This window comes from Ptychodera flava, unplaced genomic scaffold (assembly GCF_041260155.1).
Source record: "Ptychodera flava strain L36383 unplaced genomic scaffold, AS_Pfla_20210202 Scaffold_66__1_contigs__length_654902_pilon, whole genome shotgun sequence".
NCBI classification, from domain to species: domain Eukaryota; kingdom Metazoa; phylum Hemichordata; class Enteropneusta; family Ptychoderidae; genus Ptychodera; species Ptychodera flava.
Genome location: NW_027248388.1, coordinates 477,792 through 502,174, shown reverse-complemented (window position 1 = coordinate 502,174; position 24,383 = coordinate 477,792). Strand labels below are relative to the sequence as shown.

Below are 24,383 nucleotides of genomic sequence, written 5' to 3'. Positions count from 1 at the left end.
AGTAAAATTTCTTGAAAGTGAACAACAATAAAATTTCTTGAAAGTGAACAACAATAATTCTAAATACGAGAGAGACAGTCTGCAATTAAATTGTCTCTGCCTTTGATATGTCTAATGTCAAGATTAAACTCCTGTAACATTAAACTCCATCTTAGCAATCTCTGATTTTTGCCTTTAAATTTCTGCAGAAAAACAAGAGGGTTGTGATCAATATAAACCACTATTGGCTGATTTGAAGAAGTAACATAAACTTCAAAATGCTGTAAAGCTAATATCAAAGATAAACACTCTTTTTCAATTGTAGAGTAGTTTCTCTGGGATTTGTTAAATTTGCGTGAAAAATAGCAAACAGGATGATCTACACCATGACTATCCTCTTGCAATAAAACAGCACCAGCAGCCGTATCACTAGCATCCACAGCTAATTTGAATGACAAAGTGAAATCTGGTGCAGACAACACTGGAGCACTTTGCAGTATGGCCCTAAGTGTATCAAATGCCTGTTGGCATTGCTCTGACCAAACAAACTTTACCTTCCTTTAAGTAAGTTAGTCAAGGCTCAGTAATTGTGGAGAAATTTGGACAGAATTTTCTGTAGTAACCAGCCATACCGAGAAAGCGCATCAGTTGTCGTTTGCAGTTTGGTATGGGAAAACTTGAAATGGCACTGACCTTGGCATCAACAGGTTTTACCTCACCCTGTCCTACAGTACGTCCGAGGTAAGTTACCCTCGCCCAACCAAACTCAGATTTGGCAAGGTTGACAGTCAACATTGCTTTACTCAGTCTCTCAAAGAACTTCCGCATGAGCTTGATGTGTTCCTCCCAGGTGTCACTATACAGGACGACGTCGTCAACGTAAGCTGCACACCCGTCTAGCCCGGATATGACGTCGTTGATCATCCGTTGGAACGTTGCCGGAGAGTTCTTCATTCCGAATGGCATCACCTTGTACTGGAACAATCCGTCTGGTGTAACAAAGGCGGATATTTCACGAGCACGATCCGTCAGAGGACTTGCCAAAATCCCTTCAGTAGGTCAAATTTGTCACATACTTGGCTTTTCCCACTCGGTCGATGCAGTCATCAATCCTCGGGATTGGGAAAGTGTCTGTCTTTGTTAAAGTGTTGACCTTCCTAAAGTCCGTGCACATACGATAACTGTGATCTGATTTGGGAACAAGTATGCACGGCGAACTCCAGTTACTTTTACTGGGTTCAATAAAGTCATTGTCCAGCAGGTATTTGACTTCTTCCTGGAGATATTTCGCTTTTGTTGGATTCAGTCTGTATGGATGTTGTTTTACAGGCTTACTGTCCCCAACATCAACGTCGTGATAGATGACGTTTGTCCTCGTTGGAACATCTTGAAACAGGTGTTTATATTCGTGGAGCAGTTCTTTCACCTGTTGTTGTTGTTCTGGCTGGAGGTGTGCCAACTTTGTAGACTCCAGCTTCTCCAGGATTTCTGAGTTCTGAAGCTTGACCGAGCCCAGCTTTGAGTGTAGAGTATTTTCACTCAAGTCAGTTTCAGTATCACTATCTTCATAATGGCTTGAACTGACTGCACTGACAGGCTGAGTTATAGTAGGATTATCCCTATCCAAATATGGCTTAAGCATATTTATGTGACATAGCTGTTTTTGTTTTCGCCTGTCAGGTGTTATTATGATGTAATTTAAATCACTCAATTTCTTATCAATTAGGTATGGCCCAAAGTAACGAGCATGGAGTGGTTTGCCAGGAATTGGAAGTAGAACAAGAACTTTTTGACCTGGTTCAAACTTCCGTTTTGAGGTGCTTTTATCATATTTGGTTTTCATTGACTGCTGAGATGACTCAAGATTTTCTCTGGCTAATTCACATGCTTTAGAGAGTTTCGTACGAAAATCTGACACATATTGCAAAATATTCAGACAATCATCATCGTCTGATAGGAATTTCTCTTTAACGAGCTTAAGTGGGCCACGGACTGTATGTCCAAATACAAGCTCAAATGGGCTAAAACCAAGAGACTCTTGAATTGACTCTCTAACAGCAAAGAGCAAAAAATGAATTCCTTCATCCCACTGCTTCTCTGTGTCAAAACAGTAGGTCCTAATCATGTTTTTCAAAGTTTGATGAAATCGCTCAAGAGCACCCTGGCTTTCTGGATGATAGGCGGATGACCTGTACTGTTTAATGCCTAGCTGATCCATTACTTGTTGAAAAATACCAGACATAAAGTTGGAGCCTTGATCGGACTGGACACATTTAGGGAGGCCAAATAAAGTGAAAAATTTGACTAAAGCTTTCACTATAGTCTTTGTCTTTATATTTCTCAGTGGTATGGCTTCTGGGAACCGAGTTGATGTACACATTATTGTCAGCATGTACTCATTTCCTGATCTTGTTTTTGGTAGGGGCCCAACACAGTCTATTAGTATCCTACTAAATGGTTCTTGAAATGCAGGAATTGGCTGTAAAGGGGCCTTTGGAATGGTCTGATTTGGCTTTCCTACCATTTGACATGTGTGACAAGTTTTACAGAAATGTGCTACATCCTGCCTGAGATTAGGCCAATAAAAGTGACTGAGAATTTTATGATAAGTTTTCCTGACTCCTAAGTGACCAGCCCAGGGAGTTTCATGGGCCAGGCGCAATATTTCAGCACGGTAGGGCTTTGGAACCACAATTTGATGTTTTATAGCCCAATCGTCATCAACCAAAACATCTGGAGGTCTCCATTACGCATGAGAATACCAGACTTTGTATAATAGGAAACAGAGCTATCTGAAGTTTTACCTTCATCATCTACCCTGTCAAACAAAGACAAAATATCTGGGTCTTTGTGTTGTTCTGCAATGGATTTGATCTAGAAAATGTCTGACTTTGGTCAGCAGAAGTTTTACTGGAAGTTTCAAATCCACGAGGGATAACGGAATGATCCGTGTCAAACACCTGACTGAGAAAGGTGTCATTTAAGTCAACATCTGTGACATTATTTTTGAGAGTATTTTGATTCTCGGAAGTTTTCTTTGACATGGCTCGAGTAATGGCACATGAAGGAAATAAATCGGGTATCTCTTGTTCAATTGGCTCTGGATCCTGATCTAAACTAGGATTATCAGTCACAAGTGGATTAGTAATGACCTTGTCCCCAGCAAGGTCGTTTCCAAGAAGAAGGTGAATCCCTTCAAAAGGCAAAAAAGGCCTAATACCTAAAGCCACAGGTCCAGAAACAAAGTCCGAAGACAAATAGACATTATGGAGAGGAACAGGAATGTAGTCATTACAATCTACCCCCTTAATAAGAACTTTAGAACCTGAAAATGACTTTTCAGAAACGGCAGGGTATCTGCCAACAAAAGAGACTGGGAAGCCCCGGTATCTCTTAAAATTTTGACAGGGGTAGCGGAAGAAAAATCACTAGAAAGTGATATAAAACCATCGTGAATAAATGGTTCGAAAATACCCACAATGCTTTCTTGAGAAGAATTGACCTTGACCTCATTAATTGGGGATGAGAGGGATTTAACCTCAGAAAATGTGTTGCACACATTATTAGACTCTAATCGAGTTGATGAAGAAATAAAGCCGGTGGGCTTAGATCCACTTTGACTACTTTGACCTTCACGTTTTCTTTTCAATTTGAAACAATCTGACATTAATGGCCGTCTTTCTTACAATAATTACAAGAAAGTGTACCGAACTGTTTGTCAGAAGGAGATTGAGACTTGGGATCTGATGATGTGGGAGTGTTACTTGAACTCTGTGAACTGTTGTCATTTGATTTCCTACTGTCCTTTGAGAAATTCTTGGATGAAAAGGAGGAGTTAAATTTACCTGCATTGTTTCTGTATGAAAAGGACTGGGATGGTTTGCTGAGAAATGAAGATTTGTGGGTCAATGAATAATCATCGGCCAAACGTGCAGCAACCTCCAATGTATCTGCCTTTTGTTCATTGATAAATGTCTTGATGTCACTCCGGATGCACCTTTTAAATTCCTCAATCAAAACAAGCTGTCGTAATTTGTCATAATTCTGACTGACCTTTTCCGAAGAACACCAACGATCAAACAGTTGTTCTTTTGTTCGAGCAAATTCAACATAAGTTTGATCCTTCACCTTCTCACAATCCCTAAATTTCTGACGGTAAGCTTCAGGCACCAACTCATAGCCCTTGAGAATTAATTCCTTCACAGAATCATAATTTGAAGCCTGCTCTACTGACAACTGAATGTAAATTTCTCTGGCTTTACCCACCAAAGCACTCTGCAAAAGCATAGACCAGGACTCCTTAGGCCAATTCAGACTCTGAGCAATTTTCTCAAAATGGAGGAAATATTTATCAACATCCTTTTCTTGGAAAGGGGGAACTAACCTGAAATGCTTAGTGATGTCAAACTTGTCTGAAGGGAAGAATTTTCCTGACTGTCCAAGCTCTAAACGTCTCATTTCTAACTGTAGTCGATGTTCTTCCAATTCTCTCTCCTTTTCTCTCTGTCTTTCTTCCATTTGTAATTCTTTGTCTTTCATTTGTAATTTTTCCTTTTCTAATTCCAATTTCTTAAGCTCCAAATCTGCCTGTATTTCTAATTCTAATTTTTTGAGTTCGAAGGAAGACTCAGGCTCATAATCTTTTAAGGCAGACTCTTCAAAATGGCCAGAATTAACTAAATGTTTTGCAATCTTGAACTGAATTTCTCGCTTGCGCATAGATCTTTTGACATCTACTTTAAGGAAATTTGCCAGTGCTATGAGGTTGTCTTTTCTGAGGGAATTAAATGTGTCCTGATCAAGGTCATCCATAAATTCGTCTGGCTTGAATTCCGCCATGATTGAATTTCGCTGAGTTCACAGTATACAGTAGTTTTGAAAAAGCAGGCAAAATGTTGTCAAACGGCTCAAAATATTCGTATCCCGGACAAGCCCCCAATTTTGTTACGTGCAGAGAAAACGAACAAAAAGGGTGAACTCAGCAGTTAACGTTTAAACAAAATTTATTACGAAAATAAAACTAATTGCTAAGTCAGGGATAGAGTACAAGCTTTAAAAGTGTACAGACTACTTATCTCAGCTGGGACGGCAAAGCTCCAGTCTCAGAGTTGTAACAGTCAGTCGGATGAATGAACAGTCCTTCGGCTTGCAGGCTTGTAGTTGCACAAAGTCCACAGTATAAATCCAGCGTTGGCAGTGAAGGTCTTGAAAAGTCTTGAGAATGACTACTGCTGGAGTTTAGTAACACACAAGAGACACGATCCCAAAAGTCTGACTGGAAGCTGTGCACGTCCCTTTTATAAAGGCATATAAGAACAATCTAGAACTTTTATTGACATGCTAATTACTGTTCTAAAATTATCTCCCTTACACAACTAATCAACTTTCCAGAACATTCCAAACATGACTAATTGAATTCAAGGTTGTGAGGTCATCAAGGGCAGTGACCTTGAGAATGTTCTAGACTAATTGAACTCAGGTCATGATGAGTGTGGGGAAATGACCTACATAACAATAGAAAGGAGGTGATCTGTAAAGAAGGCGAATCGGTCACCTTGCAGTGTACCGTCGACGCCAACCCTGCACCCTACGATGTACACTGGATGAGCGGCGGTCAGAGAATTTACGATGGTACGACTTACCCACTTCCAAGTGCCGATCGTAGTGACGGAGGAACACTCGTGTGCATGGCTCATAATAGATTCTATGACAACTCCATGGCAATGGGCCAGGAAAGTCTTGAATTGTTTGTCCAATGTAAGTAGTTTCAGTGAATTGTCGATTCTAGCATGTCATCACGTGTTTGCACATTCTCCATTCTCAGACGTCGATATTTTCATATTTCGAAACTCGTTTAATGAAACTTTTGTTTGATTTTCGAGACCTCGTAGTTAGAAGCTTTTAAACTATCACTGTATATCTCTGACCGAGAAAATATGACACATCTGTGACTATTCTGTCACGATTCGATGTTACAGAGCGTCCGGAGGAGATTTCTTTCTGTACTTATTCGAACAAATATTGATAGTGTGTAACTTGTTGCAAATAACAAAATTTCAGTACCGTCGTTTCAACTTCTCCCAAAGTAATTTAACATCGTATATCATACCAGTATATTGATGGCGCAAATGCGGGACTTTGATTGGTCGCGAAGTGAAAAGAACCGTGGTATAATCGCGATATACCATGGTTGGCACACGCCTGAGCTCTCGACTAAAGCACATTTCCTTTTTTGACGTTCGATTTCAGAGTTTCAATAATTGTTATGATATCATAGCGATAAAAATCACGCCCAGCGACAGTATACCACTCGGTTTTCACCAGTTAACTTCATATGTGCACTCGCTATCTCTCGTGCATATATGTTGCGAGCTGTACTTTTCTCGTGGTATACCATCGCTGGATGTGCTTTATTGCTTAATTATTGCCATCAATTCATCCTCTTTTATTTACTGTGCTTTGATTTGTATTTTACAGGCAAACCTGCGGTCACGACCGAAGTTTATGGTACCTTCAATTACTCTGGCGATAGTGTTGTAGTGCTAGAGGGCGCGCCACTCTCTGTTGGCTGTATGGTTACCGAGGCCAATCCAGCAGTCGACGCTATATCGTGGAGCGGTGGAAGCGCCAACGCTGATGGCGCCTGGTTGAACTTCACAGAGATCAGCCGTGATCATGGAGGCTACTACACTTGCCAGGCAAAAAATACATTCTGGGACTTATCGGTGGGTTTTGCCTATGTCACCATCAACATTGAAGTGCAATGTAAGTAAATCCACTTGTCAAAAATAAAACGGGAGGGGGAATACTATTCTCATCATTTTTTTTTCCTACTGGGAGCATGTTGAAATGCAAACTATATTAGCATAACAAGCGCAAGTTGACGCATTGTGTTCTGTACGCGATAATAGCGCTAGCTGACTTATTCACAACCTAACAGTGCATTTATCTCTCTGAATGGTCATCAAACTCATGCAAGTCAAACAAGACCAGATCGATAGAATGGAACGAACCGTATGGCAGATGCCACCGAGTAGTATAGAACGGCACCTTATAACTCTTATTTTTTTCGCGTGGCTGTGCCAAAATCCCCCCAAGCTTACCCAAAAGTATCACAAAATGTGACGAAGGCCCCCTTGTTTACCTCTCCGAAAAGTGGCGCGTCCCAAATTTGGGACCATGGTGCTGTGGTACTGGACCACCTAGCTTACCCAAAAATATTGAATGTGTGATAACGCTACCTGGCTTACCCTAATAAATAAAAAAATGTGACACGGCTCCCTAATTTTGGACCTATCGCTCACCAAAAAAAGTTAAAATTTAACATCTGAGCCATTTGCGCTCGCCTTGAAGGCTTACAGTTGTGGCACATTGTATTTGTCTTCCCCCAAATAAAATTGGGACAGTGGTGGAGGTGAGAACTGTGTGGCGCTGAACCCCCTAGCTTACCCCAAACAGTTAAAAATTGCCACCTTAGCCCTTTACTCGCATAGGAAAGTTACAGTTGTGGCATGCACCCCTCCCCTGATTTCTGACCGTGGCAATGCGGCACTTGTGGCAACTGACCCCTTAACTCATCAAAGAAAAGTAGTATTGGCCCCCTTTTTTGACACTTAATCCTAATTGGTTCATTTAAATTATCGAAGTCGGGATAGGTGGTCCTCCATTGCCCAATTTGTAAAGTCTGCACACGTTCCTTTTTATACTGATCACCTGGTTGGTCTATTTGAGATTGTTTAAAGTGGGAGGGCTATAAAGTACCCGCAACTGTATCCATACCTCACAATGCCTGCACTGTGGCGTTGATGCAAAAGTGTGCCATCTACCGACATATTTTGTCTGTTACTGCACTGAACTGAATATATTCATTGTCCATTACATCATGAACTGGAATATTCTCCGGAGTTTTTGGCCCGTCAATGGCAAGACATTATCAATCTTGAGCAGCGGTATTGAAGACAAGTGTCGGACAATAGCTAGGTAAGTTTTGGGATAGACTATGCAATCGTGTTTTTCTAAAATTATGAGGTTTTTATCAGCCGTCAATTTTATTTTCAATAACCGGCCGATAGGTGTCTGTTTGTATACTTATGCCATGTAATATGGATATAACGCAAACCACTCCAAGTGTAATGAAGTATTTCGTCTCCGATGACAGCAAATATTTAACCGATATCTATACGATGAAACTATAAAAGAACCGTTCACAATCGATTGAATGAATAAATAAATGTGGAGTTGATTGTACGCAGGCTTTTGATGTGTCGCTATTAGGGCCGGCGCGCGCCACATACCATATGTCGCCAGCTTGTATATTCTCTATTTCAGAGCATGTAGGTTTTTTCAAATTTATCCCGATACCGTAGAGTGGTACCATGTCAACCATATAGATGTCAACCCGAATGCTCTGTAAAACGGAAAGCAAAATAAACTAAATAATAAATCAGTGTCAATCGTTTCAACCAGTTCACGATATTTGACTTTACCGTATCGAACGTGTCTGGTGCAGTGCATACACACGGCTCTGTTCTGTACCTCCATTTTGTGTATTATCTTCCAAACTATCAAAGGTATGTTTTTGAAATTTCGAAACTGTAAAACACGTGACAGCAGACTACTACTCAGTTTTCGTTCGGATTTGATGGATGTCTGGCGCCGGCAAAGACAGGCATTATCGATCTCTTAAAATGCAAGCATCTTTGTACAATCTATCTTTTATTGACGTCACTCTATTTATAATGTTTACACTGCGGAAGTTATATCAGCAGTATGTGAGTATGTAAAAGCGTACATCGTGTGTCTTCTTTGGTAGGCACGGTACCAATTCTAAATTAAACCAATTGACATAAATCCCTCATTACAAAAAGCTTTTGATATACGAAAGCTGTAACAGTGTGCATAGATATTTAGCAGGATAATGTCATTTAATCACTAATTTGCATATTTAATGAATTTTCATAAACCTGACAATATGTAAAGAAATAACGACTCAAATTTTATGAAACTTGGTACAGCTTTTCATATACCAAAGCTGTAACTGTGTGTAAAAACGTTTAGCAGAATCATATCATTTAATTGCTAATTTTCATATTTGATGAATAAGGATATATATGTAGACGTACTAGAGCAAATTTGATGAAACTTGGTACAGATGTCTAGCACACATTGTTGTAATAGTGAAGAATAGTATTCAGCAATATCTTGTTAATTAATTGCTAATTTGATTATTTAATGAACTTTCCTAATTAGTGTGATATGTCCAGAAAGACTGCATCAAATTTTATGAAACATAGTACAGATGTCGATCGTAGTGTACAAAATATTAGCAACATCATGTTGATAAATTATTAATTGACTGGGTTAATGACCTTTTGTGATTAATGTGGCTGCCCACATTGGCTAAACAGGGAAAGAATGTTTACAATTAGAGATATATATTGTAAATGACTGCACTAAATCTGACAACATGTGCTGCAGATGTTGATCAAACAAAGCTTTACCAACCAAGAAAGGCATTTAGCAGTATCAGTAGCTCATTACAGGAAGTCTCTTGTGTACTGAACATAGGGCATTTTGGATCACATCTGGCGTGCTGAGTTTTTTATGTCAAGAGCCATTTCCCAGACACGCCTAATTACAGTTTCTTGCAGATTAATTGAATTGAACACTTAACTCTATTCAATTTTATACTATTACAAAGGTCTACTTGTTTAAAATCCAATCCAATATGGGCATCAGTCACAGACAGGGCTCTGGTGCCCTCATTTCTTTTCATGCGCATCATGTCGACTTTAATTTTTACTCGCTTGAAGTGATAAATTTCCAATTACAAGGGGAACCCTGTCATTGCAATGTCCTGTCAACAGTGATATTCTTCCTTTCATACAATGATGATGGTACTATGAAAGATCTATTTTTGGTGTGTAAAAAGAAGAAAGACCTATTAAGAGGTTGACCAGGAAAAGGAAGAAAAGGAATCACATCATCATAAACGCAATAAAGGTATAATGAAGAAATATATAAATTTAATTTATCTTCTTCTACTCTCTTTTAAATAGAATGGATAAGTCAAGGAAAGGTAGAGTCGAGCAGCATCGGGATATAAGTGACGTCATTTAAATTTCTCCAAAGAGCTTGAGGTAATTGGTTTTTTTTTACTTAATTTGTTCTATTTATTACTGTTATTGACCTAAATTGACACAAGTGCACTCAAGGGTATGCACAGACAGACACAGACACAGACAGACACAGACACAGACACAGACACAGACAGACAGACAGACAGACAGACACACACATATATATATATATATATATATATATATATATATATATATATATATATATATATATATATATATATATATATATATGTGTGTGTGTGTGTGTGTCTGTGTCTGTGTCTGTGTCTGTGTCTGTGTCTGTGTCTGTGTGTATTTATGTAATAGTATGTATGTATTTTTAATTTCATCTTCTTTATTTATCTATTTATCTATTTATTTATTTATGTTTGTATTTTAATATTTGTATTTATATACATGTATTTATTTGTTGATTTTCAGAGTGATACCCGGCCCTCCGATGAAGGAGCTTCAAAAGTGGCTTTCAAAACAACATATCGGTAGCCATCATCAGCGTTCATGCGGGCACTCACAGAGATAGGTAACTAACCTCAAGTAGATAATATACAATGTCCAACGTGCCACAGACACTTTTCCAGAGAACCTGATTTGAATCATCACAGTTCACATTGACAAGAAACATTTCTCCTAGTGCCTCAGTTGTGATTTGTATTTCAGTCGAAAAGACAGCCTGAAGAGATACAGAGACATTGAATTTGTCTACACAGGGCAAGAAAATAAAAACTTTTCCTGCCCTTTCTGTGATCGTGCCTTTGCTTCCAAAGATTACGTGCGACATCACATCAAATATTGTCACCTCCACTCAGCTGTCAACAAATGTTCAACATGTGACATGACATTTAACAGGTAAACTCACTACATCAATCATCTCTGTGGACACAAAAATTGTCAACATCAGTCACATACAAATGCGTTTGATGCTTTCGGTACTTTAAGTCTTTCGAGGCATTGAAAAAAAAAACACGCCCACAATCATCAGCAAGAGCCACCCAGTTCTTCACCCTCCTCTCCTTCCCCTGCCTCCGATTATGATTAAAACAGTGCAATCATGCAGGTTGGTTGTCATGGAACTAATTTGCCTGATGGCAGCATAAGCCAGTTTGACAAAAATGGAAAAAGTCCCTCTATCGCATTGTCCGTTGATCCGTTGGAACCAGCTTTAGAGGGCAACGGTGGTCATGACGTTGATTCAGACCTTGTACCCATATACAGAGAGAATTGGTTTCACATCCGATCCAGACACCGTGAGGGGAACCCATTGCTGGATGTGTACAATTTCAGAAAAACTGGTGGATTTCAACGGGATAAAGTTGGAATATTTCTCGAGACTGTCTGCATAGAAAATTTGTATAGCGCCAAATATCCAAAGTTAAACAGTGCTCAGCGGCGCTCAGAGTTACAATAAAAATACTCTCTGGAAGATGTAAGTTTTGAAGCGTCTTTTGAAAATGTTGACATTACGAGAGGTTTTTATGTCCAGGGGTAAAGAGTTCCAAAGGACAGGAGCTGCTGCAGAGATGGAGTGACGACCATATTATGAAGTCAGATTCCATCTAGGTGTGTGCAGAAGACATTTATCAGATGAGCGAAGGGAATCCACACAATACAAGATCCATCTTGCTCTGGGTTTTATCATGCGACACGTAGAGACGGGAGCCTTGCGGTACTTCTATCCATCCAATAAATATCACCTCTTAGATGCACCTACTTTAATCAGAAATCGACAAGACTTGAACGATCTTATGACCCGCCTACAAGATAAAGACATTCTTAAGCACATCAAACAGAATAGACCTGACTCAAAATGGATGATCAAGCTGACCACTAATATCACTGTCTTCATCATTAAAATACCAAAGTATTACATCGGCTGTACTGATGTGATCATCCTTGATTACCTGATGATTTCTCGAAGTTCAGTTCAGTTCAGTTCAGTTTACGGGATTAGCAATCCTGTCAGTATTCTTGACATCCCTCTATCAGTTTTTGGTAGCGCAGTATAAGTCAATGGCGTTTTTGAAAGTATTCACTGTTGGTGATGTGACGACCTTGTCTGGCAGACTGTTCCACTCATTTACAATCCTGCATGAAAAGAAGTGCTTCCTGACATCCAGCTTTGCATGAGTTTTGTTATTTTTGTAGACATGTTCTCTCGTTGAAATGTTACCGGGTTCCTGTAATTTCGTATTCAGTTTGCAGTGAACACAATTGGTCATTATCTTATACATCTGGACCATATCACCCCTCTGTCTTCTTAAACTCAAAGGTGTCAAATCAAGCCTTCCCAGGTTGTCTCTCTTCACAACGAAAATAGCGTAATTCTGGTATTAATCGTGTAGTTCTTCTCTGTACCTTTTCTATCATGTAAATGTCCTTATGTAACCAGGGTAACAATTCCTGTATGGCATATTCCAACGACGGTCTGACAAATTGCTTGTACAATCTCACTATGATGTCCTTTGACTTAAAAGAAAAGAAAAGATCTGTTAATTAATCCAAGAGTCTTGTTTGCCTTCTTTACTGCTTCAACACAGCGACTGGATGGTTTACTTGATTTGTGGAGTGTTACTTCAATGTCTTTTTCTTGTGTTACTGTAGCTAGTGGTGTCTCATTCATATTCATAACATAGTTGAGTTCCTGGTGTTTTGGACCTATATGCATTACTAAATTACATTTGTCTATGTTGAATTTTATTTGCCAAGTGGCTGACCAGTTCAATACAGTATCCATGTCTGACTGTAGCGCATTTCTCACCTGCTCTGTAGCAATAGTTCTATACACTTTAGTGTCATCAGCAAACTTCATTATATTAGAGTGGATACCACTGTCAATATCATTGATGTCGATTAAAAATAGAACTGCTCCCGACACTGATCCCTGGGGAACGCCACTGGGTACCGAAGACCAATAAGAGCAGGCACTTCGAATGACAACACGATGTTTTCGATTGTTCAGCCAACTTTCAATCCGGTTAGTCACTATGCTACCGACAACATGACTCAGTAGTTTGCACCACAGTCTTACTTGTCGTACTTTGTCGGATGCTTTTGAAAAGTCCAGGTAAATGACATCCACAGGTATTCCTTCATCAACATTTGGTTTTACAACATCAAAGAATTCTAATAAAATTGTCAAACATTATCTGTGTGCCCGGAAGCCATGTTCAGTGTCATTAATCAAACCTTTCTTCTCTAAATGTACAACTAAGAGCGTCTCGCAAACAGGATTCCATAACCTTTCCAACCACTGAAGTAAGGCTGAATGGGCCACAATTTGCTGCATTTGATTTACACATAATTGATGCACATTCTTTCAGGATTAATGGATACATCTTATTAGGGCCAGCATACTTTGTAATTGTCAGACGGCATAAATAGCGATATCCAGCTTCCTCCGTAATATACATCTAACAACTTTTCAACTTGTCTACTGGTATCTTCTTCCGAAAAAAACAAAACCAAACAATAAAAAAATGTTGTGAAGACTTCGTTCAGGATCGTAGCAATGTCCATTTCATTTTCACACACTACTCCATCATCCTTCTTCAGTTGACTAATGATCTCTTTTACTTTCTGTCTTAACCTGTAAGTGTAGAACGCTTTGGGGTTTTCTTTACTATTCAAAGCCAAGGTCTGCTTAAAGTTTCTCTTTGCCACATTAATTTCTTTTGTGCAAGACCTCTTTGGTCTTTTATAGTCCTCGTGAGTACATAAAATTTAATAGAGTACATTTAAAGGGACAAAGTCCGCCATTTTTCATTAATTTTTTTTCATACGAGATACTATTCACATTGTTTGACATGTTCAATGATACAGAATAAATGGGTGACCATATATTCGACCCCGGTTTTCGACAAATTGAAACCTTGGCGAGAAAGAATAAATTGTCATGACCATTTGTTCTTTCTCGCGATGGTTTCATATATCGTATCTCAAACCGGGGTCGAATATATGCATGGTCATCCATTTATCAGTATGTTTCAATTTGTCGAACAATATACATAGTGTCTCATATCAAACGAAATTCATGAAAAATTGCCGACTTTGTCCCTTTAAAATATGACCGTCTAATTTGTTTTGAAGTGTCATAGAGCATACGTTTTCACGGTCGTTTGATCGGTATGCATGTTGATACAAATGAGTCCAATATGGATTATTGTCTTCCAGTTTTTGACTTTGCCAAGATCCATTGGCAATGAACATCTCGTTTTTTTATTTGTCAATAGGCCAATTGCCAAATGCCAACTGTTGACATCGTTGGGCATCAGCTGCAGCAGAAGAACACAAAACTCAAGTTACGGTTACATGCTCAGTGACTGACGGAGTACCGGATTCAACTTCCTTGTACTACTCCACGTCATGAACTGTGAACCAGGTAGACAGTGTTGAGAATCAGGATTGGGTCACGAATCACACCTTTGATCTCGGGGTCATGCAACGATAGAACAACGGCAGCTACTATTGTGAAGCAAACACAACATTTGTAGAACAAAGTGTAGAGAGTGGAATAAGTTCTGAATACCAATCATGTTCATTGTGAGTATTCTAGATATCGGCAATAGGGAGTGGAAATAAGACAAACTAATCAGATAGAAGCATCTCGAGAGATTGTCAACTAAGAATTCGTTAACATGCAAATATTTCTTTCGCTATTTTTTATTTGTATGCCAGTACAAATCCTGTTCTATTCCCTCATCATGATGAAACAGCGACTACTCAGCTTGTCACCACAGCGTTCATACATGGGAAGCAAAGAGCCATGATTATCTATATTTAAACTGATTTCTTGACTGAATTACGTACTGGTCAACGGTAACAATGCTGTCAATATATGTACGGGTTGATGTTATCTCAACATGGAGTACAAAGTTCAACTATAAATGATAACGAAAATTAGTGAAATGATATCATCAAAAGTCACTCTATTGGCCCAACGTAATCATATACAGACATAAACTCATGTTTTATTGATTTTGAATAATAAAGAAGTTGTGACACCTATGATGCAGGCAACAAATATAAAGAGTGGTCGATGTCCAAGGCTCAAGATTGTCAACGGGTATGAAAAGGGGTTTCTATAAATATCAGACTTGATAAAAAACTATGAATGATTTTAAGGCACACTAATCAACATTTGCAGCATTGGATAAGAAAGCAAGTGCACAAATGTAGTGAAATGTACTACAACACAAAGAGTGAATGGAACGAACAATTAAGAATAATCGATCGATAGTTTGACAATTCAACGACCATTATTCGTTTATTCAAATGTTTGCACATCCCAATTATCTTCTCAGACAAACCAAGCATTTTAAGCGGGGATAAAGAGACAGTGGACGTGACAATAGGGTCCTCCGTCAGTCTTAACTGAGCAGTCGATGCCTACCCAGATGCCAAATTAATATGGAAGAAAGATGGGAAAAACTTAGATTTAGGAGAAGACAGTAGTATACTTATGCCATTACTAGTGTCATCGAAGACGATGGAGGGGAGTATATCTGCGCTGCTGAAAATAAGCTCGGAACAAATCAACGTGAAATAGAGCTCAATGTAACTTTATCAGGTTAGGAAATTGCAGATAATGCACAATGAGTATTTCATTTGGATTCTTATTAAATTCAATTATACGATAAGCACTCAGTCAGTGAAGATGTTAATTAATGAAATAATAGGGTTTTTCCAATTTACACTTGGTGAACATATCAATTCGCATACACTTTTAATTGATTGTAGACACATTTCTGCCTTTACTTGGAATATTATTCTGGACGTTGATAAATGGGTCGACAATATATACTATTAATGACTTAAGCCTTATATTGTGACCTACATTCTAATCAATGTTTTATTTATTTTGCAAAAATGCTTCGTTAAAAATGTTCATAACGTATTACATTTGTCATTTCTGCCTTTGTTTAATCGTGTAAATTTCTTTTCAAAGCAACCAGCAGTTACTGTAGTAGAATGATGTTCTAATTTAAATTGCGTGTTGTAGTCGGGGAAATCTCACTTGCAATTTTTTAAGCGGCATTACAACATTTTAGTTCATAGAATGAATATTGGTAACAATAAAGTTTACGGCACTTATCAAAAAAGTGTTACAGGAATGTTCTGAATTATATATATTTGCAAATTGTATTTGATTTCATCAAATATATACATGTATGTCTTACTCTTCTTCGTAACGTGTTAAAATGAAAGGCAATTTTCATTGTTTTTGTAAATTGCAATTGAATAAATAACAACTTTTACTCTATGTATGAGATTATATTAAATATTTGGAGAACTTGTGACACCAAAACGTATTTGTCATTTCTTATGATAAACAGTTAAAACAGAAGTTTTAAACACCAGCATTTCACAGTCATTTCACCCCCTCAAAGGCGGAACCTCCTTTTAAAAGGGCGCGAAGCTATGGAGGTGTTCATAGTATAAGTTGACACTAAAAAGGTAATACACGGGCACATGCTCCAGAATATGCCTCTTTTTAGTTTCTCCCGGCTGCAAAAAGACTGCCAAGTGATCAGCACGAAGCTGCTGCCGATCGAACTCTGTGGTTATATTCAAATGCTAACGAGACTGGAAGACGATTTTTTTAGGAAATTCGAGCGTTAGTGGGGGGATGCAATGACCGTTGGCGATTTGAACCGACCGTCCATCAGACGCTTGTATAAACTCTGTTTGCAAGATTAACAAAAGGTACCAACAGGTTGAGATCAGTCTGTGTAATTAATGTTACAGAAATCACACATCGTACTGGCCAAGTGTTTGACTGGGAGGAGAACTCCACTAATGTGAGAACCTGGGATTGAAAATTGCGGCTTTAAAGATACCAGAAATGACCAAGGTTGTTTTCAAATTAATGTATTCAAAACTGATGTTTATTTTCTTTGTAGCAAATGGTATATATTTTGATTGTCTTGCATTTATTTACAAATATCAGGTATTTATGTACATGATCTTTCTTTTTTTCCTTTATTTTTGGAGATGAGTACTCCGTCGTCGTACCTGTTGTTTCAACGATGAGTGTTATCGTGGTTTTAGCAGTGTCAGTTGTTGTTGTGGTAGATCTCTTGAGGAAAAGAAAACGGAAATTAATGCGGGACAGAAGGGTAAGCAGCACAATTTCAATTTCTCCCTTTTAGTCTATTCTGACCTATTATATCATTATTCTCTCGGAGATATTCATCAAAAGGGTTAAAGAAAATAAAACGGACAGATGTACTTTATGCATTCATGCTTTTCGAATTGACAATTCTAACCACTAATAGCTTGCATGGAACAAATAATTTTCGCGGGGGTCCACACCAAACAATATATATAACTATCATCTTCATGAGGCTGTTTTCAATATTGATGTGATTTTTGCTCTTCCGCAAAGGGAATGTATTGTTCGGACACTCGATTTTCCCTCAGACTTCAGTTGTTAGAGGTACGGGCACTTCTAAATGATGGAATCGTACCTAAATTATGAAACCTCTGTGATGCGATTAGGTTTGATTATTCAGGTGTGATATCGACGGTGACGGTACATAGATATAATATAAGTGGGTAGAATACATCATCGAAATATGTACCGTTTCCTGTTTTGTCTAATTTATATGTTTTAATTTGCAGTTGGAGGGAGAGACAGATCATCAATATCAAGAGCTTGACTTACGGGATATCCCTCAGGTAAGATCTTTTGTTTCTCACCTTAGGGCACGCATGTCTTGTATGACAAGTCCACAAATATGTTGTCCGGAATATACTGTGCAAATACGTACACAGGATTGGTGTTGACGTACACTGGAGTGGTGTTGAAAATTTTATACTGTAAGCCTCCGTGCAGTAGCAATCCAGGATAAATATTTTTTTTCAGAAATTGTGTCTAATTCGAAATTCAAATGAAATCTTTTATGTTTACTTCCAGGAACCACGTCAACAATAACTACGTCAAAGTGATGCAGTATACCGAATGACATTTTATGTTTGTAAATATTTCACAAGCATTCTTGACAACATGTAAGCCTGTGACATCAGTGCAAAGCCTGGTAAAACGATATCTTGAAAGTTTGCATTTCAACAATAGGTCTCCAGTAATTCTAATTCATCTTGAAAACTTAGCCACACAATCTAACGTATCCAAAATATCTGAATTACCTTCTACAGGCCTCTGTCTACGCGACCCTTGAGCAATACGCGTCTCTGTCGAATACGAAGTCTGACACAACTACAGAGTATGTGATGCCTGGAGAGACCTTCCTGGAGTTTCCAAAAGAGTACGTCCGTCAGAAAGATTTGATTGGCGAAGGCACGTTCGGCAGGGTTTTCAAGGCCGAAGCATGGGAACTTTGCGGCAGGGACGGTGTAACTGTGGTGGCATTAAAAGCTATCAAAGGTATCGATGTACTATGGTGTTATTGGAGAGAGAGAGAGAGAGAGAGAGAGAGAGAGAGAGAGAGAGAGAGAGAGAGAGAGAGAGAGAGAGTGATGCGAGAGAGGTGCATTTATACGTTATCTGACGGAATAATTCATACCTTGTTATCGCTTTTATGAAATATTAAACTGACAATTACTGATAACTATATAATAAGATGTACAACTTTGACTTTATAAATTGTTTTTTCATCTGTGTGTCTAGATAACGCCACTGAAGACGACAAACAGAAGTTAACAGATGAACTGGAGTTACTTAAAACGATCGGTCGGCACAAAAATGTCCTCTCGCTGATCGGATGTTGTACCAAGACAGGTTAGTATAACATCAAGTATTATAAAGAAGATTGATCTCGTCTATCATTTGCTAATAATTCCATTGACAGAGGTTTTTACTTTACAGAACCAACGTATTTGCTGTTAGATTATATGGCACTCGGCAACTTGCAAGCGTATTTGAGAGATTTTCGAAAATCAAATGCTGGCAACTACGCCAACGATGAAGGAAAATCGCTGAGTCTGAGTAGCGGTGATCTTCTAAGCTTTGCCCGGCAAACTGCGAGTGCTATGGTGTACCTGTCATCGAAAAAGGTAGTCTATAGACATGTAACTTAATAATCAATTTCAAAATAATGGAGAATTCCTTTGAATGCGTTACGTTTTGTAAATCGTTTTGACGGCGGCCTACAAAATGCAAGGTAACCAAAACACACCAGCCGGATGTTGTATATTGATAATATTATAAATTGAATACTTTATCGTGTTGAAGCAGGTGAAAAAAGAGGAAATCTTAACAAAAATTGATTGGAAATTCGATATAAAAGTTATCAGAGGAAAATATGAGAAAAATACTGGGAGAGTGGGGAAATTGTTTCGACTCCGAATATCGATGAGTTTGTCATGCATGTTCACTATATCGTGCATGTCCGTTCAAATACAAATAGTTTGAGGTCGTTGGCAATGAGCTTGAGGTTGAGGACTACGACTAATGTTATTTCGAAATAAAAACACCATCCACTGTTCTTGTAAACAGGTAATATCGATGCCATCTGATTAACATACAGGTACTTCATCGTGATCTCGCTGCGAGGAATGTTATGTTAAATGACTACAAAATTTGTAAAGTTACAAACGTTGGACGAGATCTTGAAAATTTAAGAGGGAACGGTGACAACAACAAAGTAAGTGCACCTCTTTGATATTCATTGATTACAGAACGCACCAAGTACTATACTTGAATGACTATTTTGGTTGTCAGAAACTTTGGTAAAGTGGGGGGCCTTGATTTGAATAGTTTTCCTCATAAAGTATGCGTTCTGCGCTTTCTATTTCAGACGCGAGAGCTTATACGATGGATGGCACCGGAAGCACTCTGGTATTCTGAATTTTCGATAGAGAGTGATGTTTGGTCATTTGGCGTTGTCGTGTGGGAGATAGTCACACTAGGTGAGTGCACAGACAAAGAGTGGTTGTGGCATCAAAGATTGCCAACTCCATAAACGAATGTGTTTTGACCTTCTATGTTATCGGATTAAGCATTATTTGGTATATTTAAGGGCGGTTGATTATGTCATGTAATAGTATGGCATCAGGACCCTGTGTTTACCTCCTTCCCGATACTCGCATTTCAGGAAACACACCATACCCAGGAATGTCTCCCAAAGAAGTGATTGAATATCTGAAGCAGGGGAGTAGGCTGAGCAGACCAAAGCACTGCAAAGAGGATCTGTGAGTTTTGATGATTTTACTTCAAATTTGTATCATTATGTTTAGTAAATTTTAAAGAGTCCCATTTACTCGGAAATAAGAAAAAATGATGAAGGAATGAAATTGGCTCATTTGATACAAAATGATTAACCATAAAAACAACAACATTGATCGTAAAAAGGTAGTAAATATGTTTGCGTATCAACCATTCAATTATCCAGCTATCATTTCATCCTGTGTAGGTACCTGCTGATGATGAACTGTTGGTCGCAAAAGTCGTCACGGAGACCAAAATTCAAGGATCTTGTTCACGAGCTAGAAGAGATGGAATGTGACACACAGGTAATCGCAAAATAGTGAAACGATCTTGTAATCTTAGACACGTTCTAAGCAGCCATGCCAAATTTCTCCATCAAATAAACTAAAATGCACAGCTTAAGGCAGAACGCACCTCGGGGACAGACATTCGGACTCTCAAAATTTAAAAAAATTCTCTTCTGATATACCAAATGGGGGGTTCATTTAAAGCTCTTGGTGAAAGAAAACTTTTCACCAGCGTAGTTTTTCGAATTTCGAAAACTTTAATTTTTCTCCATAGACAGTTCGTGTACACTCTAAAAAAGGAGACATTTGCTGAAGTCATGACCTTTTGTATTGGCCAATGGCAGAAGGGCATTTTTCATGAATATTTAAATTGGTGAATGCGGAAGTGAACGTACGACTTTGCGGGAACGAGCCCATCGGCAACTTTCGGCGGTTTTTTTCAACACCAGTTGACAGATATTCGGTGTCTTTCGAATGAAAATATCTCCAAAATGGTCTAAACTTTAAAATAGCAGCTTTGGAGGGCGGCACGTGCGAGATTTTTCTCGTTACATCATTTTGTTACATCAATTTAGTCATTGAAATACGCAAATCGCCATTACACTTGCCCGCGATTTTAATGTTGACAGTTAACCCATTTTTGCGGGCGTTTTACGATCGTAGTTCGAGCTTACTCAGTTATTGCTTATATCATTCGAAGGGGCAGAAAGCCAGCCTTCTAACGCTGCCTAACACTTGGGTGCCACGGAAAGGTGCACAACGGTGCGCGGTTTTTAAAACGGGAAGCATTGTTGATCGCCGGTCGCCTGACTAGTAGTAGTGTATTCCAGCCGTGGCCCTGATGCGTTCTTTTTCATTTTTGGTCACGACACGATGTCAATCATCAACGGCCGGAACGACGAAGCACGGTCCGGACCGTGGACAAAGACATGAAATGACTGGCTCTCCGATGGTTACATCAATTGTGAGTCCTCAGCTAAAAACGCCTGGAAGACCATGTGAAAGTGTCTTCCGTCCGTCCATGGCAAGAACTTTGTTTTCTTCGATAGGCAGAGTTGAGCAGTCGCGATATGCGCATGTGTCAGACCACAGACGTACGTCTCAACGTTGGCGGTGGTGTTCTGCATGACGTTATCGACACGGTGATTGGTTTATTTTAGTCACATGGGGGTTTATGGGATATATTTTAAACGTCTCCTAATTTAGAGTGTACACGAACTCATAGAGTTAACACAAGGATGGCGGCCATTTTGAATTTCTCATATCGGTAAATCTTCGGTAATTTGTTTCTCTAGTACCAAAATTTGCACGGTGACCCCCTATTTTTATTCTTAATTTTAATAGAAAATGATGGAAAGATTCCTTGAGGAAAGATAGAGCAAAAGTTTAAGTCTCTCTTTCGAGGTGCATACTACCTTAAATCAGGTGAAAATGTCGGCAATGCGAAAGGGGAAGGTTGCGCCCATAAAATGTTCCACAGGATGAAACAACGTATCAACGCACGAGCATGGAGGTCCAGACTCAACGTCGGGTCAATGCTAATGACTCAAGCAGTTGTTAAAACAATGCATTCACTAAAGGAGGTTGGATGGTTATTTCGAAAGTGCAGGAAATGGAATGGGCAGATAATTCTTAATGCTTTATACGTGTAAGGTTACTGTCGGTCAGAGTCATTGTCTGTCGTTATAACTAAATTCAAAGGCTACAATACAATCAGAGAGCGACATCACAGTATTTCTACATGATGTCTCTAAAATAGTTATATAACATGATTAATTTTCCTTCACGATAGCTAGCAATCATAATATATAATCGCTCAGAATATTGTATGACAATAAAGGTCCCATATGAACACTGCTTGCTTTTCCCCGCTACGAAATATATTTCGCCAGGCAGCAAACAGAGGAGAGGTTCTCCAAAAAGAGATGATACACCGGGAAAGAAGACATTTAAGTGTCTTTCCTCTTTTTCTAAAGAAAAAATGATGCAGTAAAAAAACTGTAAAGAAAGAAGCAATAATCCAACAAACAGTAAAGCCATTTGCTTCAACAAAGGACCTACTTTCTCCGATACGAGGCTATATAATCACAGACAGGACAACTTTTCGAAGATATAGAGATATTTACGTTAATGACGCTTATGATCGAAACACGGTAACACCAATAGATATACGATCATGTCAACAAACACGCGATTGTCCAGAATGCCACACTCAAATTTGCCCCAGGAAAGCCGTATAATAAACACAAAAGCGACACTTGGTATTCGGCTACAACGCTGCACTGGTACAATGTAAGCTGGAAAGCCTAACTATACTCCTCAGTGCTCCATCGGGGTAGTTGGTTATGGGTACCTCATTCTGCAAGGGGCTGGCACCCGTTTGCTTATGGACTAAATGAAAAGAATAAATAAAAAAGTAAACAGACTAATAATAAAGATTATACATAGTTAATTTTGTGTTTCTTGTTGTATTAATGTCTTTAGGTTTATGTAGAAATTAATGACGCCATTGATGACGTACAAGAAGATGCTAAAACCACGGAGTAAACAAACAGTTCGGAGATTTCGTCAGACTGCTCTGTCCCTACCTGCAATTTTTATTAACCTGGATTGATATTAATGACAGGATTTTTTAACGTGAAATTATTATTGTATTTTCTATAGCTATATTTTGACAGATTTGTCATTATAGCCACATACCTGCTACGAACCTACGTACCCACGTACGCATACAAATATGCATATGTAATATATATATATATATATATATATATATATATATATATATATATATATATATATATATATATATATATATATATATATATATCTTTTCGGCGAATTATCATGCGGGAAGCTAAAGCACAAGCGTTATAAATAATAACACCAGTTACTTCATGAAAAAAGTAATAATATCTGTTACTTGAATTTCATGCATCCTGCAATCTTCAGACAGAAGTGAAAGGATTCTTATCTCTTTTCTCTCATAAATATGTTTGGACGTTTCATTTTATTTGAAGATGGTGTCAAAATTGATAGATATATCTTCAAACGAATTCTAAATTGACAATGGAATAATAGAATTGTACTTCTTTTTCATATCAGAATACTGTTACGCAAAATAGATGGACTTTAAAAGTAATCATAGCTACATTTTACCAAGACAATATACAGATTTTGTTAATTTGTTGTGCATTTTTATTTTATGTATAATCATAGCAATCGTGTTTACAGTTCTTACGGCATTTATATCGAACTATCTGGAAATGTAGTTATTATCACAGAACTCAACAATGTATTTGCATTGGAAAAAAAAATGGATAGAAAGAATGTATAACTTACCCTTATCAATGTTTCTTAACATTGGATTAATTGGAAATCACTGTATGAAATTCACCTCCAACAAATTAAAGTAGATTAAATTACAAATATTTCACAAATACTTTTTTTTGCAGTAAAATTGATGTATCGTATATAATTAACCAATTAGTGTATTCACAGCAAAGGTGTTAGTTTAAGATAGCTTTGCATTCCTCTCCTTTTTGTTGGTTCTCTTTGGCGAGCGTATCGCAAACAGCAAGGTCATCCATCAACATCTAGTGTGAGACTTTCAAGTCTATAAACAGCTGCAGTTTGAAAGCGTAACAGTAGAGAAATGATACAATCCTGAGCGCCTGTCAGGTAAAATTGGACAAAATATTACGTATGAAATGTCATATGTATATGATTTTGCCCTGCTAACAAAAATAATTTAATGTATCCTTTCGATTTGTTTTGGATTATATTCTGATTGCATCGACGGTATCATATGAC

At 38.3% G+C, this 24,383-nt stretch overlaps 2 protein-coding genes across 2 annotated transcripts; both read left to right on the top strand.

Moving 5' to 3' along the window:
• The first annotated feature begins 5,582 nt into the window (after nt 1–5,582).
• LOC139128726 (fibroblast growth factor receptor 2-like) lies at nt 5,583–20,038 on the top strand. Its single transcript, XM_070694456.1, has 9 exons — nt 5,583–5,736; nt 6,457–6,744; nt 17,109–17,233; nt 17,739–17,795; nt 18,273–18,501; nt 18,745–18,855; nt 18,943–19,130; nt 19,604–19,720; nt 19,874–20,038. The coding sequence occupies exons 1-9, from the start codon at nt 5,583–5,585 to the stop codon at nt 20,036–20,038; spliced, it is 1,434 nt and encodes a 477-aa protein (XP_070550557.1).
• A 142-nt stretch (nt 20,039–20,180) lies between these two features.
• On the top strand, nt 20,181–23,138 carry LOC139128734 (fibroblast growth factor receptor-like). The gene is made up of 3 exons (XM_070694463.1): nt 20,181–20,267; nt 20,489–20,588; nt 23,055–23,138. The coding sequence occupies exons 1-3, from the start codon at nt 20,191–20,193 to the stop codon at nt 23,115–23,117; spliced, it is 240 nt and encodes a 79-aa protein (XP_070550564.1). The 5' UTR covers nt 20,181–20,190; the 3' UTR covers nt 23,118–23,138.
• Nucleotides 23,139–24,383: the final 1,245 nt, after the last annotated feature.

Excerpts from the sequence above, each read along its gene's own strand:
- LOC139128726 (XM_070694456.1), top strand. The coding sequence starts at position 5,583 with ATGAGCGGCGGTCAGAGAATTTACGATGGTACGACTTACCCACTTCCA. Across the intron at positions 5,737-6,456 it reads TCTTGAATTGTTTGTCCAAT|GCAAACCTGCGGTCACGACC; the intron begins GTAAGTAGTTTC and ends TGTATTTTACAG. Across the intron at positions 17,234-17,738 it reads AATTAATGCGGGACAGAAGG|TTGGAGGGAGAGACAGATCA; the intron begins GTAAGCAGCACA and ends TTTAATTTGCAG.
- LOC139128734 (XM_070694463.1), top strand. The coding sequence starts at position 20,191 with ATGTCTCCCAAAGAAGTGATTGAATATCTGAAGCAGGGGAGTAGGCTG. Across the intron at positions 20,268-20,488 it reads AAGCACTGCAAAGAGGATCT|GTACCTGCTGATGATGAACT; the intron begins GTGAGTTTTGAT and ends CATCCTGTGTAG. Across the intron at positions 20,589-23,054 it reads AGATGGAATGTGACACACAG|GTTTATGTAGAAATTAATGA; the intron begins GTAATCGCAAAA and ends TAATGTCTTTAG.